The sequence below is a fragment of the Drosophila arizonae genome, chromosome 2 (assembly GCF_054131065.1).
Source record: "Drosophila arizonae isolate 15081-1271.41 chromosome 2, UAZ_ARI_1.0, whole genome shotgun sequence".
Taxonomy (NCBI): domain Eukaryota; kingdom Metazoa; phylum Arthropoda; class Insecta; order Diptera; family Drosophilidae; genus Drosophila; species Drosophila arizonae.
In genome coordinates this window covers 28,461,096-28,472,693 of record NC_142922.1, presented here as the reverse complement: position 1 = coordinate 28,472,693, position 11,598 = coordinate 28,461,096, and the positions used below count along the sequence as shown (strand labels likewise).

Sequence of the window (11,598 nt, the reverse complement as noted above, 5' to 3'; positions counted from 1 at the left end):
TAGAGCACTATGGTAAAAATAAATAAATAGATAATAAATAATTAAAAATAAATTATTATCCACAAATTTTAAATAAAAAGCGTCGCTCTATAGACCAACAATCAGTTCACTCTATAGCGCTGTAGTTTTGCTGGAAATATTAAATTTTTCAAAAATACCAATAGATGCAGCCAAATATGATTCGAGTAAAGAGTAATGAAGAAGTTCCAATAAGTTATCTACTATTATTATTTATGCTTGTGCGATTTATAATCATTTACGTTTCTTGCTTCGTATTTGGTTTCCATTGATTTGACTGATTTGGCTACCAATTGAATTTAACATCAAAGTAATCAAAGTAATATAGCATATAAAGGAATAAATTAGAGAAGCTGATGGACAGATCACATAATGTATCCCAATTGAAGAGCCACTCTTCATGGAGAGCGGCCTACAACACACAAGATGTGTACGCATTATTGAGGCTCATAAGAAGATTAGCCCGCAAGCGATACTAAATCAAGCAGCGGCAATAAATCAATAATCATTGGCTGCCCATCAAATAACTCAACTTGGATAATCGCAATGCCTCACACGAATTCAAGTCTGCAGTTCTAGCCGAGCGGCTGCTGGCCAAGCGGGAAAGGTCAAATAGAACAAAAACCCATAAAGCGCTCATGTAATCAGGCAGAAATTTAAATATTTTTGTCATTTTGAGTTTGAGAGAGAGAGAGAGGGAGAGAAATCAACTGATTCGAATGTTATTGTCAATGGCTCAAGGGCGCAGCGGCAGCTGATTTCAATTGGATTGCACTTGAAATGCAATACATATTTAATTTAATTACGTATACGTAACAACTTCGCTACGTTACGTATACGTACGAGCTAGCAGACACATCTGATAGACGGAGCAACAATGGCTAATTCAGTGTCATAAATCTGCTAAAGCGCAGGCACGAATCCGCGCTGACGAACTGTCAACCAGACGAACTGGCGATCCACATAAACATAAATTGCACAAAGATGCAGCCCGGCTCAGAATATTCATCCACTATAAATGCCTGCTGCTCGACGGCTGTGGCTTGCAGTTTGTTCTGACGAGTGGAGGCGCTTGCAGGCAAGAGCCTTAAGGATTCGATAGACACGCAGCAGCTGGGAGCTCATTTTCGTCATGCTGGTAGAACGTTACGCCGCCGTCTTGGCAGGTGAGTTAACCAAACACAACTGCGGCTCAGGGTCGGCTTGGCATGGAGCATGGAGTATGGAGCATGGGGCATGCGCAACTGGCAGCTGGCAGCGCGTAACTCAAGAGTGACCGACCCGCCTCGTCGTTATTAGCACTTCCTTTGGAGCTGCGGCTGCTGTTGTTGTGGGGCGTCTGTCTGTCTAACTTTTTGCTGCCTTGCATATTTACGAGGCATGCGTCTTGTTTTTGGCCATAAGCGAATAGCAATCGCAATACTTGCCAGCCCATTGATGAGGCGGTGCGTTGAGTAGTACAGTAGAACGAAAAGGCGAAAATCGAACATCAAATCGTGCCTCAGTCTAATTCCATTTGGTCATTCAATTCCCAATTCATAACAAATATTTAGCATAATCTAATTGAAATCAATTTGAAATTCATTCAGTTTTCCACATTTTCCTCTGAATATCAAACACTTTGCCCCACTGTGGCAGACACCTGAGTAGGAAACTGATAAATAAAGATCGTAGAAGATGTAGAACCGTCCGCGTTCGCTATCAGCACCAAGCATCGCTTCGCATCTGGCAACGTTCTTGGCCCTAAATCGGACGTGGGCCGTCCGATGCCGAAGCAGCGCGCCTCAGTTCATTTCCATTTGTTGCGTCGGTTGGTTAGAAACTCGGAGCGAATAGTCAAATCTCTGCCAGACTGAGCGCGTTTAGAAAGCTTTAATGTTTTTGCATTCACTTCTTTCAGTTTTCCTGCTGCTTTGGAGCGGAAGTGGAGCACAGTTGCAGGTGCAGGTGAGTTGGCTCCAGGATCTCAGTTGAATTCTTTTAAGAATTTTGTGTTTTCTTGGATCAGGCTCAGAGTGGCTATAACTATGTGCGTCCGGAGCTGGCCACCACAGCGGGCGGCGGAGCTGTTGCGGCTCGCTTACAGCCTGGCGCCTATCCCACGGGCACAGCGGTTCCCTTGACGCCTGCACCGGCCACCGCATATGGGGCCGGACTGTTTCCATCTCCAGCTGTGGGCTATACACCCAGTGGACAAGCAACGACTGCATTTGGGGCACCTGCAGCTGCTGTGAGCAGCACCGTCAACCTGCCCAGACGTCCCACTGGCTCTGGTCTGCAGGGTGTATCCACTACAGCGCGCGGAGGTCCGTACGGCCCACAGACGCAGTACAGCAACACTGCTGTTGGCTCGTCGGGACAACGTGCGTCTGCTGGAGACGATTACTCCGACGGTGCCGACGGCGACTACTCGGCCATACCTGGTGTGGCTGGCGTAGACTATCCCGTGTATGCCCAAGTGCCGCGCACCAACTTCGACTGCGCCCAGCAGCCACTGCCTGGTTACTATGCGGACATCGAGGCTCAATGCCAGGTCTTCCACATTTGCGCACTCAATCGCACCTTCTCCTTCCTGTGCCCCAACGGAACAGTGTTTAGCCAGGAGACGCTAGTCTGCGTCTGGTGGAATCAATACGACTGCGTCTCGGCGCCCAGCCTGTATGCCAACAATGCCTACATCTACGACTACAGTGGTGCCAGCTCCAGTTCCAGCAATGTCAATCTGAATGCCAATGTCTACCGAAGTGGCTCTCAGCCGGTGAATACGGCCTATGGTGGAGTTGCTCCATCATCCGCGCCAGGCGGTGGTCTGCGCACTACCAGTGCATCCCAGGTCCCAGGCTATAATGCACAGCGTGGCGCCTATGCAACCCCCTCACCCACGCCGGCCCAGTCGCAGTCGCAGTCTCTGTATGGTGCCGGCGCCATTATACGTCCTGCTAGTGTCTCCGGCACAGCCGCTGCTACGGGTGCCAATCGCCTAGCTCCGGCAACTGCCGCTGCCGGACTGGCAGCCACAGCTGCGGGCTTGCTGCCCGATAATGCTGTCGGCAGCTTTGCCCAGCCAGTGGTGGCAGTTGGCAATCGGGAGTATCTGCCGCCAGCCGGCGCGGGTCAACGCCAGCAACGCAACCAAGTATAAGCGTAAACGAATCTTAGCATCTGTACCCGGTAAAATGGCAATAGACCCGATCTTAGACCCTAGGCTTAGCTTAATTAGCAATAACATACACACACACACACACACTTAGGAGCTCCTTACACAACCTATGTATTTAAAACTAAATTCTTTTGTATTCCGATTTTTACTATATAAATGGCATTACTCTCAAATCATTTTGTATATATAAATTATATTTATTTACAATAGTAGAGCTTGAAAAGGTCCATTTTAGTAATAACAGAATTCTGCATAGCTGTAGTTAGTGTAGAGGTTTCTATAAGAAAATGTTTATGAAGATTAAAACGGGGTTTCCCTTCGATCCTTTGTCACTGCTCAATGCTTAGTGAGTTCACTGAGGAAATCCATTTGCAGCACCTCTTTAGACTTGATTCGTTTCGTCCTCGCATCCTTAAGTATCTTTCCATAATGTTGCTTGAAGTCCGAACGTAAATACATATGCCTGCCCCGTTTCAGCTTGGGCTCGCCCTGCTTTGGCAGCGGTATAGTGGGATTGAAAGCCATTTGCGTGCTGTCGTATTGAGCAAAGAGTTCATGGGCATTGCTGGAGGTGATAAATAGATTTGTAAGTTTCTAGTTTCGATATTACAGCTAAGATATAACTCACAGTTTTCCAATGTCTGTGGGCAGAGCACCTTCGCCAGATGCTGGCACACCATTGGCTATATGCGAAGCCATGCGTCTCACTGTGGGATGATAATGCCGAGCAAGTAGCGTGAGTTCGTAGAGACAGGTGCTCGCTGCATTGCAGTACTCCGGATCCTCCAATTCGGGATCATAACGACCCGAGCCAATTGTGGTATCTGTATCGAGCAGGGCATCCAGTACCGAGGTCAGCTGGAATGTCTGCTTAATGGTGCCCAGAGTAGCCAAAGTCCCGTTGTGCAACAGATGCAGACTGCCCGTGAGCAGTCGCTTGACAAAGGCCATCAGACGCTGCTGGCTCATGTTGCGCCGCCGTTTGACGAGCACCTCATCCAGGGTGCGAAGGATAATGGCGAAATCTTCATGATTCTTGCCCGCATGCACGACCAGCATGTTGCGATAGAAGTGCTGGTAAAAGCGAATGGGATCTATGTTCAGGACTTCACCTTGACCGGACAGTATAACGAAGATGGTTTGGATGCAATGCAGCTGCTCGCGGTAGCCCAAGTCCTGCTCCTCAAGTATGCGGTTGAGCACATCTATGAGATCGGCAAAGAATTCCAGGTTTATGACATGCGCGAATCTGTAAGATGTGATATAAATTAGCGAATATTTTTGGTAATATTCATTTCAGTACTCACTCCGCCAGGCCCTCTAGAATTGCACTGAGCACACGCGACGTGGGATCGTTCTTGAGCACTCGGAAATATATGGTGAACACCATTTTGATAATTTCCGTTAGTTTGTGGTGCTTCGTCTGTTTATTTTCTTCGGCGCGCGTCTCCTCCAGCTCCTTGTTGACCTCGGTGAGCTTCTTGCGACGCTTCCGCTCCTTCTTTGACAAGCTTAGCAAACGCTGACGATGGGATTCCAGTTTCTTTTGCTTCAGCTCATTTTCCTTTTCTGCATCCAGATTGACATGCTTGATCTTCAGGCCCATCATGCATGTTATGCACTCGACATGCACATTGTTCTGCTTGGACTTGATCAGATGATTGATGCGGCGAACCACAAAGAGTGTCATATCCAGTTTTTTGTCGTTACTGAACAACGTGCGGAAGCATTGATTGACGGCAACGCGCATTGTTCCATAGTTGCAGTTGAGCATATAGACCAGGAGTTGGGCTATGTTTTGCACGTAGTTGAAGTACGGATGGGATAACAGCAGGTCACACATGCACTGCACGGCCACCGCGGCAATTTTGATGGCTTGTGGCGTCTTTTGGCCACCCCGCTTATTGACCTGAGCCGTTAGGTGTTCCAGTTTCTGCAGGAACTTCTTGAATTGCTGCAGCAGTGCATTTTCAAAGGTAACACGTTCTAGCGTGGCTTTGCGCACCGTTTGCATCTTGGTATCTATCTGGCCCACTCGATACTCTGGGAGAATATCTTTGAATATCTCAGTAATGGAGATCATCGCCAGTTTGCGCACGGCGAAAAGATTGGGAATGCCAGTTTCTGGGTTCACATCATTCATCAGCTCGTAGAGCGCATTGAAATTGCGCATTTTATCTTCCGGCTTCTCCAGGATTCCAGAGCAGATGATACCTATGCGATATTTCTGACGTTCGATTTCCTGCTGTCGGGCAATTAACAAATCTGTGGTGGACACGAGCTTTTGCTTGGGCACGGGTGCCTCATCGTTAACTATATCATCGTCGCTGTCCTCGAATACCTCATCGCTGTCTTCCTCATTCTCATCCTCTTCAGCATCTACCTCCTGCTCCTCCTCGGCCACTGCCTTCCGTTTGGGCTTCGGCACATAGTCAACTTCTGTGGTACGCGTTATAATTTCGCCGTCGCGAGATTTAATGGGCAACAAGTTAACTTTTATCTTTTGTGCCGCTTGCTCCTTTTTGCTAGCCGTTGTGTAGGCCATTTCCAGACCCACAGATTGCTGCTGTTCTTCCACAGGATCCGCCTTCGCCTTACGCTTTCGTTTGTTTGCCTGCAGCAGTGCAAGATCATCGCCGTCCAACATGTCTGCAACGTTGTCCAACAGTTGATCGCCGCCAACGTCATCATCATCATCATCATCTGCATTGAGTTCTCTGTGCAGTCCCAGTGATTGCTGCTTATTGTGCTTCTTGCGCTGCGCTAGATTGTCACGCTTGTGGGCTTTCTGTGAAAAGATATTTTGTCCATTTTCTCGTTTTGATGTCAGTTGCTCTCGCTTCTGTTTAATTTTTTGTTGTTGCTGTTTGCTCAGCGGTGCCTTTTTTGATTTCAAATGAGCGGCACGTTTCACCGAACTGATTTTTACTTTTTTCTGCAAATTTTCAAAGTTTTTAATTTGAGTGTGTATTAGAGTGCTAACAATCATACTTACAGTGCCCATTCTATTTAGTTTTAAACAAATAAAAGCTGCTATTTAATAAAATAAACGCGAGCACATGGTACTTGCTAATAGCGCTGAGTCTTGGTCGATAGTGCCGTACCGAAAATAAAAACTATCGATATTTCTTATGTATCGACCGCCGCCAGCTGCAATTACAGTTCAGTGTCAAATACATATGTTTTGGTTTGTTTACGTTTTGCTATAAGTATTATCACTATTTGGTTAGTGGTATTATCTCGATGTCTGAAGAAGAGGATGATTACATGTCCGACAAGTTCTTGTCAGGGTAAATAATACACCAGACTCCCAGTTATTCACACTTTTTAAGTCCTATTGCTCTTACAGCCTGCAAGATGTGCGGCCCAGCTTGGTGAACAATCGAGCAAAAAAGCGACTGATCCGAGTGGAATCAGAGCAAGCGGAAAACAGTAAACGGCAGCGTGAGGCAGCAAATGCTTCGACAGCGAATAATGTTCGGCTTCAAGAGTCGCTCAACAAGCCCATTGCTGCGGACAACAAAGGCTTCCAGCTGCTGGCCAAAATGGGCTACAAAGCAGGCAGTGGATTAGGCAAACAGGCAGACGCACGCATTGAGCCCATTGGGATAAGCTTCAAAAATGATCGTGGAGGACTGGGCCGTGAGGCAGCAATAGCCGAGCTAGCAGCTAAGCGACAGGAACTGCGGTTACGAAAAGCAGGCATTCAATCTGTTGAGGAAATCAGCACTGAGGCATATCGACGCCGAGCTACACAAAAAGCAGAAGAACGGAAGCTCAACTACGATATACGACGTTGCCAACAAACGTGCGAGTCCTTGGATTTAGCAGCAAGCGTCAGAGAACCAGAGCTGGACTTTTTCTGGCCCCCAAAACCCATAGAACCAAGCATCGAGACAGAAGGAGATGAGCCTGTCGAAAAACAAGCAGAGTCAGAGGAAGAGAAAGAAGAGCTATACAGTGGGGCGGAGCAGTTAGAGCTTCTCACAAGCTACTTGCGCACGGCCTATACATTCTGTTATTGGTGTGGAACGCATTACGAGAGCATTGAGGATTTGGACAGAAATTGTCCGGGTGAGACACGGGATGAGCATTAGCTTAAAATCTATTTTCATTATATCATTAAATGTTACTTTTACAAAATACGCACACATTTATATATATTACAATAAAACGTAGTCCAAAACAATTATGTATAGCGGTGTACTAGGATTGAATCGGAATTCGCTAAACGCGTCCTTCCAACTTCTGTATAAGATCGTGCGTTTGCTCGATAACGCTGTAGATGAACGGTCGCTCCATGGGATCGATGCGCAGCATGTACTTTATTAGCTCATGCATATCCTATGGAAATTAGGGAATATAGTTAACTGAAGTCTGGGCATAAGCTAATTGACTTACCTCTGTGTAAATGGAATCTTCAGGAATGTTTACATTGCCACTGAGCACGGCCAAGGCGACGCTGTCGCCACGCTCATAGATGGGATCGAATGGACTGTTAAAGTAGCACATTGCATACAGAACACAACCGAGACTCTGAGAGGAATAAAATTAAAGCATTTATTAAAGTTGACTTATACTATATATATGTTACTTACCCATATATCCGTGCGTTCGTCAATGGTGCAATATGTTTTCACAGTAAACAGCTCGGGCGCCCGATAGACAATTGAGCTGCGCTCCTCAGCCTCGTCTTGGAGCCGCTGTGCATCCGATTGGCCGCAAATTTGCAGACGCGCCTCCGTCATCGAGCCGAGGTCCACAATGATGGGCTCGAATGAGTCGGATAAACATATATTGGCAGTTTTCAGATCACGATGAGCCATCGGCACTGGCTTCGTTTCATGTATTGCACGCAGACCCTCACAGACGCCCAAAAAGATTTGCAGGATCTGCGCCTCGGGCATATGATCCTGTTTGCGAGCGCGCAGCTGCAGGTGATCCGACAGCGAGCCATGCTTGTAGTAAGGCAGTACAATGAACAACGTGCTCGTTGTGTTTATCACAATGTCCGCCTGGCCGACCAGCTCGTAGTCAACGACTTGAATGACATGTTCCGAGTCAATTTTGCGACAGTTTTCGATTTCGCGCAGGGCAATATTCTGATCCTCGATGCTGTGGCAAGTGACTCGCTTTATCGCATAGCAGCGCCGCGTTGCCACATTCTCCGCCAGGTCAATTAAACTAAAGCCCCTGCAGCAGATAGTGTAATAATTGAGATAAGATAGTAAAAGCTGTGTAACTATGTTAATTGTACCCTATATGGGGGCAACTGGCAAATGGAATGGAACTATCATTTAATGGCAATTACTGCTGTATATGAGTTTTCTCAAGTGCAGCACAGTGGAGCAGCTGGTGCATGGTAAATATGTGCACGAAGGAGTATATACAATACATCAGAAACTTTTGGAAACATTTTTGTAACGGGAATTTCTTATATTTGGTGTTGAATTTACCCCTGTGCCAGGCGTTCTCGGACGGTATAGCGGGAGCCATTGATGTTGAGCCTTTCTTTGCTGCAAAAGCAGCCACGTTTCACAATTAACGTCCATCCAATGCTTTGCATTTTACTTTCTCCAATTAATTATGTACAAAGCGCACAAATGTCGACCCTAACAAACTAACTAAAAACAACAACTAATTAATGTCGCGCAGCACAGCTGTTTAGCAAGAACAGGGCTGTTAACCGCAACACATGGAACATGCTGACGCGGCGTTGCCACCTGATGCAATTTCAGCATTTCAATTCAACTATATATTTTTTAACGCAATTTTAAACAATTCTTCCATTTTAATAAATGATGATTACCACGGACGAAGTTTGGAAGGACCTTATTGGTATTAGCGCCGATCCGCCTGACCGACGCCATAAATGCGACAAGTGCAAGTAAGTGAATGCCACCAAAGTAAGCCCAATTTAATGCAGCAACGCCTTCCATAGACGACCCGTTGTTGTTTGCTGGTGCTCCTCACTGCCTCAGCCGCCCGTTGCGGTGGCATCTCAAATTGTGATTCTGCAACACCCTGCCGAGGAAAAACGTTCGCTGCGTACAGCTCTTATGCTGCAGTTAGGTCTGATGCCTGGCAAGTGCGTGGTCTACAAGGGCAAGCGATTCCCCAATGCTCGCCACCCACCTGAGCTGCAGCAGGTTCTGGATTCGCCCCAGACGCTTCTACTGTATCCCAGCAAAGATTCGGTACCATTGGAGGAAATTGATCGCAGTGCGGGTCCCTATACCCTGGTGCTAATTGACGGCACCTGGCCCCAAGCAAAGGCCATCTATGCTAGTAGTCCGGCGCTGCATCAACTGCGACAAGTCAAACTAATTGCGGTGGGTGTGAGTGACTACATTATACGTACACAGCCCACTGAGGGCTGTCTAAGCACGCTGGAGACAGCGGCGCAGTGTCTGGCGGTGCTGGAATCGAAGCCAGAGCTGCGTCAGCTGTTGGTTCGCCCACTGCATGCTTTGTGCAAATACCAGCTGGACAATGGTGCCGTCGAGCATCAGTCTAAGGAATACCTGATGAAAACTAATCAATACCCCAAGCCGATTGGCAAGAGACTAAGTCGCTTATTGAACTATAGCAACACGGTCTGCAGCAGTGCCACGCCCCTTGAACAATCGGCGGATACGCAGGAGTCTAGATGAAAAGTAGAGTAGTAAATGTTCTGCGCACGGCCGTGGCATATTTATTAAGTACACATTATAAACTATTTGTAATTTTTAAACAGAATAATGTGATAATCAAACCATTGGCTTGTTCCGGGCATCCGTCAGAGCACGCATCATAGCGCATTGCGCTATGGCGTAGGTCCTCTTGCAAGCATTCTGTTCATTAACTGCAGTAGTATTAAATTTACTTTAGTTAACCTCTACAGCGCAGTCGATTGCTCTACTTACTGCCCTGCGACTCGCAGTACTCGATGGAATCGCCCGTCGCTGGCCACATATACTTGCGCACTATGTTCGGCACTAGCTTGAAGTTTTCCACTAGACCGGCCTTTTCGAAGAAACAGCGGAAATAACACTGCAAAGTATTAAAAATGATCAGATTTAGCTCTTTAATTTTGGATTGTGAGTCACATACCATGCTAGTCAAATCTGTCTCATCGGCTAGTTTGCCCGTATTATTGAACTGCAGAATATTGGCTAAAAGGAGAACATTTTGTTAGGTAATTATACTCCTACTTGTGGACTTCTGAACTCACACATGGGTGTAATGAAACTTGCATTACAGCCATGCATAATCGCATCAAAGTCAATATAGTCGGGATCTCTAGGTGCTTCGGTGGTGGTCGATATGTCGTCCACATCGCCATCGAAGCTGTCATAGTTTATTATAAATATATCTCCGTTATCCTTGGCACGATCACTCAATGCACTTACTAGCCCACCACTGAGGCTCAGAGTACTCAACAGAGCAACAGAAATGGGAAACATTTTCGCAACGGTAAACTGAGTTTAATGAGCAGCTACGAGTCCAGGAACACATTTTATATGAAATATGGTGATACAATTGTATAAACATGTTTGTTCTACACGCAATATACCGTTTTAAAAACTTAATAATCTTTACGACAATGGCGTGATAATTCCACACAACACAAATGAATGAATGACCTATTACAAACAGCTCTTTGAATGAACAAATTATTTACATATTCAGTTAAAATTTTGTAGGCAATTTATAAATTAAAGTGGAAATGCTACTTACTGTGGAACGTAAATATAATAAATAAATATAATAGTTATTATATATATATATTTATATATAAACGTAAGTATGAATATGTAAACGAAAAGTATTATATTGTAATTCGTAATATCTACTTTTACAGACAATCTCACACTATAAAAACTAGTGTAAAACTAGAAATAGAAATGAAAATGAATCTTCTATTACAAGGCATTGTTTAAGACCGTGGATAATCGGGAATGACTCTAAAGTAGCTTGTATAAGTTCAGTCAGAAAAAAGCCTTCTATTGTAGAGTGTAAGAGCTCTACAAATTTTACATTTATTTTGCTTTAGCATCTCGCATGAGATACAATAAGTAAAAAATCATATTCTTCTTAGCCGTGGCAGAGTATTGTATAAATATATGGATTCCCATGTTCATTGAAATCTTCTCATACTACTTCTCGTAAACTTACCATATGGCAGGAGGAACTCCTCAGCACAGGCTGTTCTGGCCTCCAAAAACGCCGCATGGAACTGACTTTGCACCTCCGGAGTATCTGGATCGATCTCGAGATCGTCAGCGCGCAACTCACTTAAGCACAAGCCGCACAGAAAAAGGACTTTAAGCAAATGGAAGCGCGACATCTTTGCTGCTGAGCAGGGCAAAACCGTTTGACAGCATGGAGATTGGTTCGGCCTTTATAGATCAGTCCGACAATAGATCGATTAAATTACA

General features: G+C 45.7%; 6 protein-coding genes across 7 annotated transcripts; 3 read left to right on the top strand and 3 right to left on the bottom strand.

Moving 5' to 3' along the window:
* The first annotated feature begins 1,047 nt into the window (after window positions 1-1,047).
* On the top strand, window positions 1,048-3,351 carry LOC108609355 (uncharacterized). Its single transcript, XM_018001133.2, has 3 exons — window positions 1,048-1,184; window positions 1,919-1,965; window positions 2,027-3,351. Exons 1-3 carry the CDS (start codon window positions 1,151-1,153, stop codon window positions 3,158-3,160), a joined length of 1,215 nt encoding a protein of 404 aa, XP_017856622.1. The 5' UTR covers window positions 1,048-1,150; the 3' UTR covers window positions 3,161-3,351.
* A 3-nt stretch (window positions 3,352-3,354) lies between these two features.
* Noc3 (Nucleolar complex protein 3) lies at window positions 3,355-6,289 on the bottom strand. The gene is made up of 4 exons (XM_018000861.2): window positions 6,174-6,289; window positions 4,486-6,113; window positions 3,807-4,427; window positions 3,355-3,743 (listed from the first exon to the last, which is right to left on the bottom strand). The coding sequence occupies exons 1-4, from the start codon at window positions 6,180-6,182 to the stop codon at window positions 3,515-3,517; spliced, it is 2,487 nt and encodes an 828-aa protein (XP_017856350.1). The 5' UTR covers window positions 6,183-6,289; the 3' UTR covers window positions 3,355-3,514.
* LOC108621648 (serine/threonine-protein kinase 16) lies at window positions 6,174-8,847 on the bottom strand. The gene is made up of 4 exons (XM_018019081.2): window positions 8,635-8,847; window positions 7,777-8,371; window positions 7,580-7,714; window positions 6,174-7,522 (listed from the first exon to the last, which is right to left on the bottom strand). The coding sequence occupies exons 1-4, from the start codon at window positions 8,742-8,744 to the stop codon at window positions 7,406-7,408; spliced, it is 957 nt and encodes a 318-aa protein (XP_017874570.1). The 5' UTR covers window positions 8,745-8,847; the 3' UTR covers window positions 6,174-7,405.
* Window positions 6,333-7,368, top strand: LOC108621650 (G patch domain-containing protein 11). Its single transcript, XM_018019083.2, has 2 exons — window positions 6,333-6,468; window positions 6,528-7,368. The coding sequence occupies exons 1-2, from the start codon at window positions 6,422-6,424 to the stop codon at window positions 7,273-7,275; spliced, it is 795 nt and encodes a 264-aa protein (XP_017874572.1). The 5' UTR covers window positions 6,333-6,421; the 3' UTR covers window positions 7,276-7,368.
* On the top strand, window positions 8,842-9,935 carry Dtwd2 (DTW domain containing 2). Its single transcript, XM_018019082.2, has 2 exons — window positions 8,842-9,065; window positions 9,120-9,935. Exons 1-2 carry the CDS (start codon window positions 8,977-8,979, stop codon window positions 9,829-9,831), a joined length of 801 nt encoding a protein of 266 aa, XP_017874571.1. The 5' UTR covers window positions 8,842-8,976; the 3' UTR covers window positions 9,832-9,935.
* On the bottom strand, window positions 9,844-11,576 carry Obp84a (Odorant-binding protein 84a). Of its 2 annotated transcripts, none has more exons than XM_089461762.1 (4): window positions 11,336-11,576; window positions 10,271-10,332; window positions 10,084-10,210; window positions 9,844-10,022 (listed from the first exon to the last, which is right to left on the bottom strand). In XM_089461762.1, the coding sequence occupies exons 1-4, from the start codon at window positions 11,505-11,507 to the stop codon at window positions 9,928-9,930; spliced, it is 456 nt and encodes a 151-aa protein (XP_089317888.1). In that variant the 5' UTR covers window positions 11,508-11,576; the 3' UTR covers window positions 9,844-9,927. The 2 variants fall into 2 exon arrangements, with proteins under 2 accessions (XP_089317888.1, XP_017874573.2); XM_018019084.2 differs by lacking the exon at window positions 11,336-11,576 and adding an exon at window positions 10,392-10,661.
* Window positions 11,577-11,598: the final 22 nt, after the last annotated feature.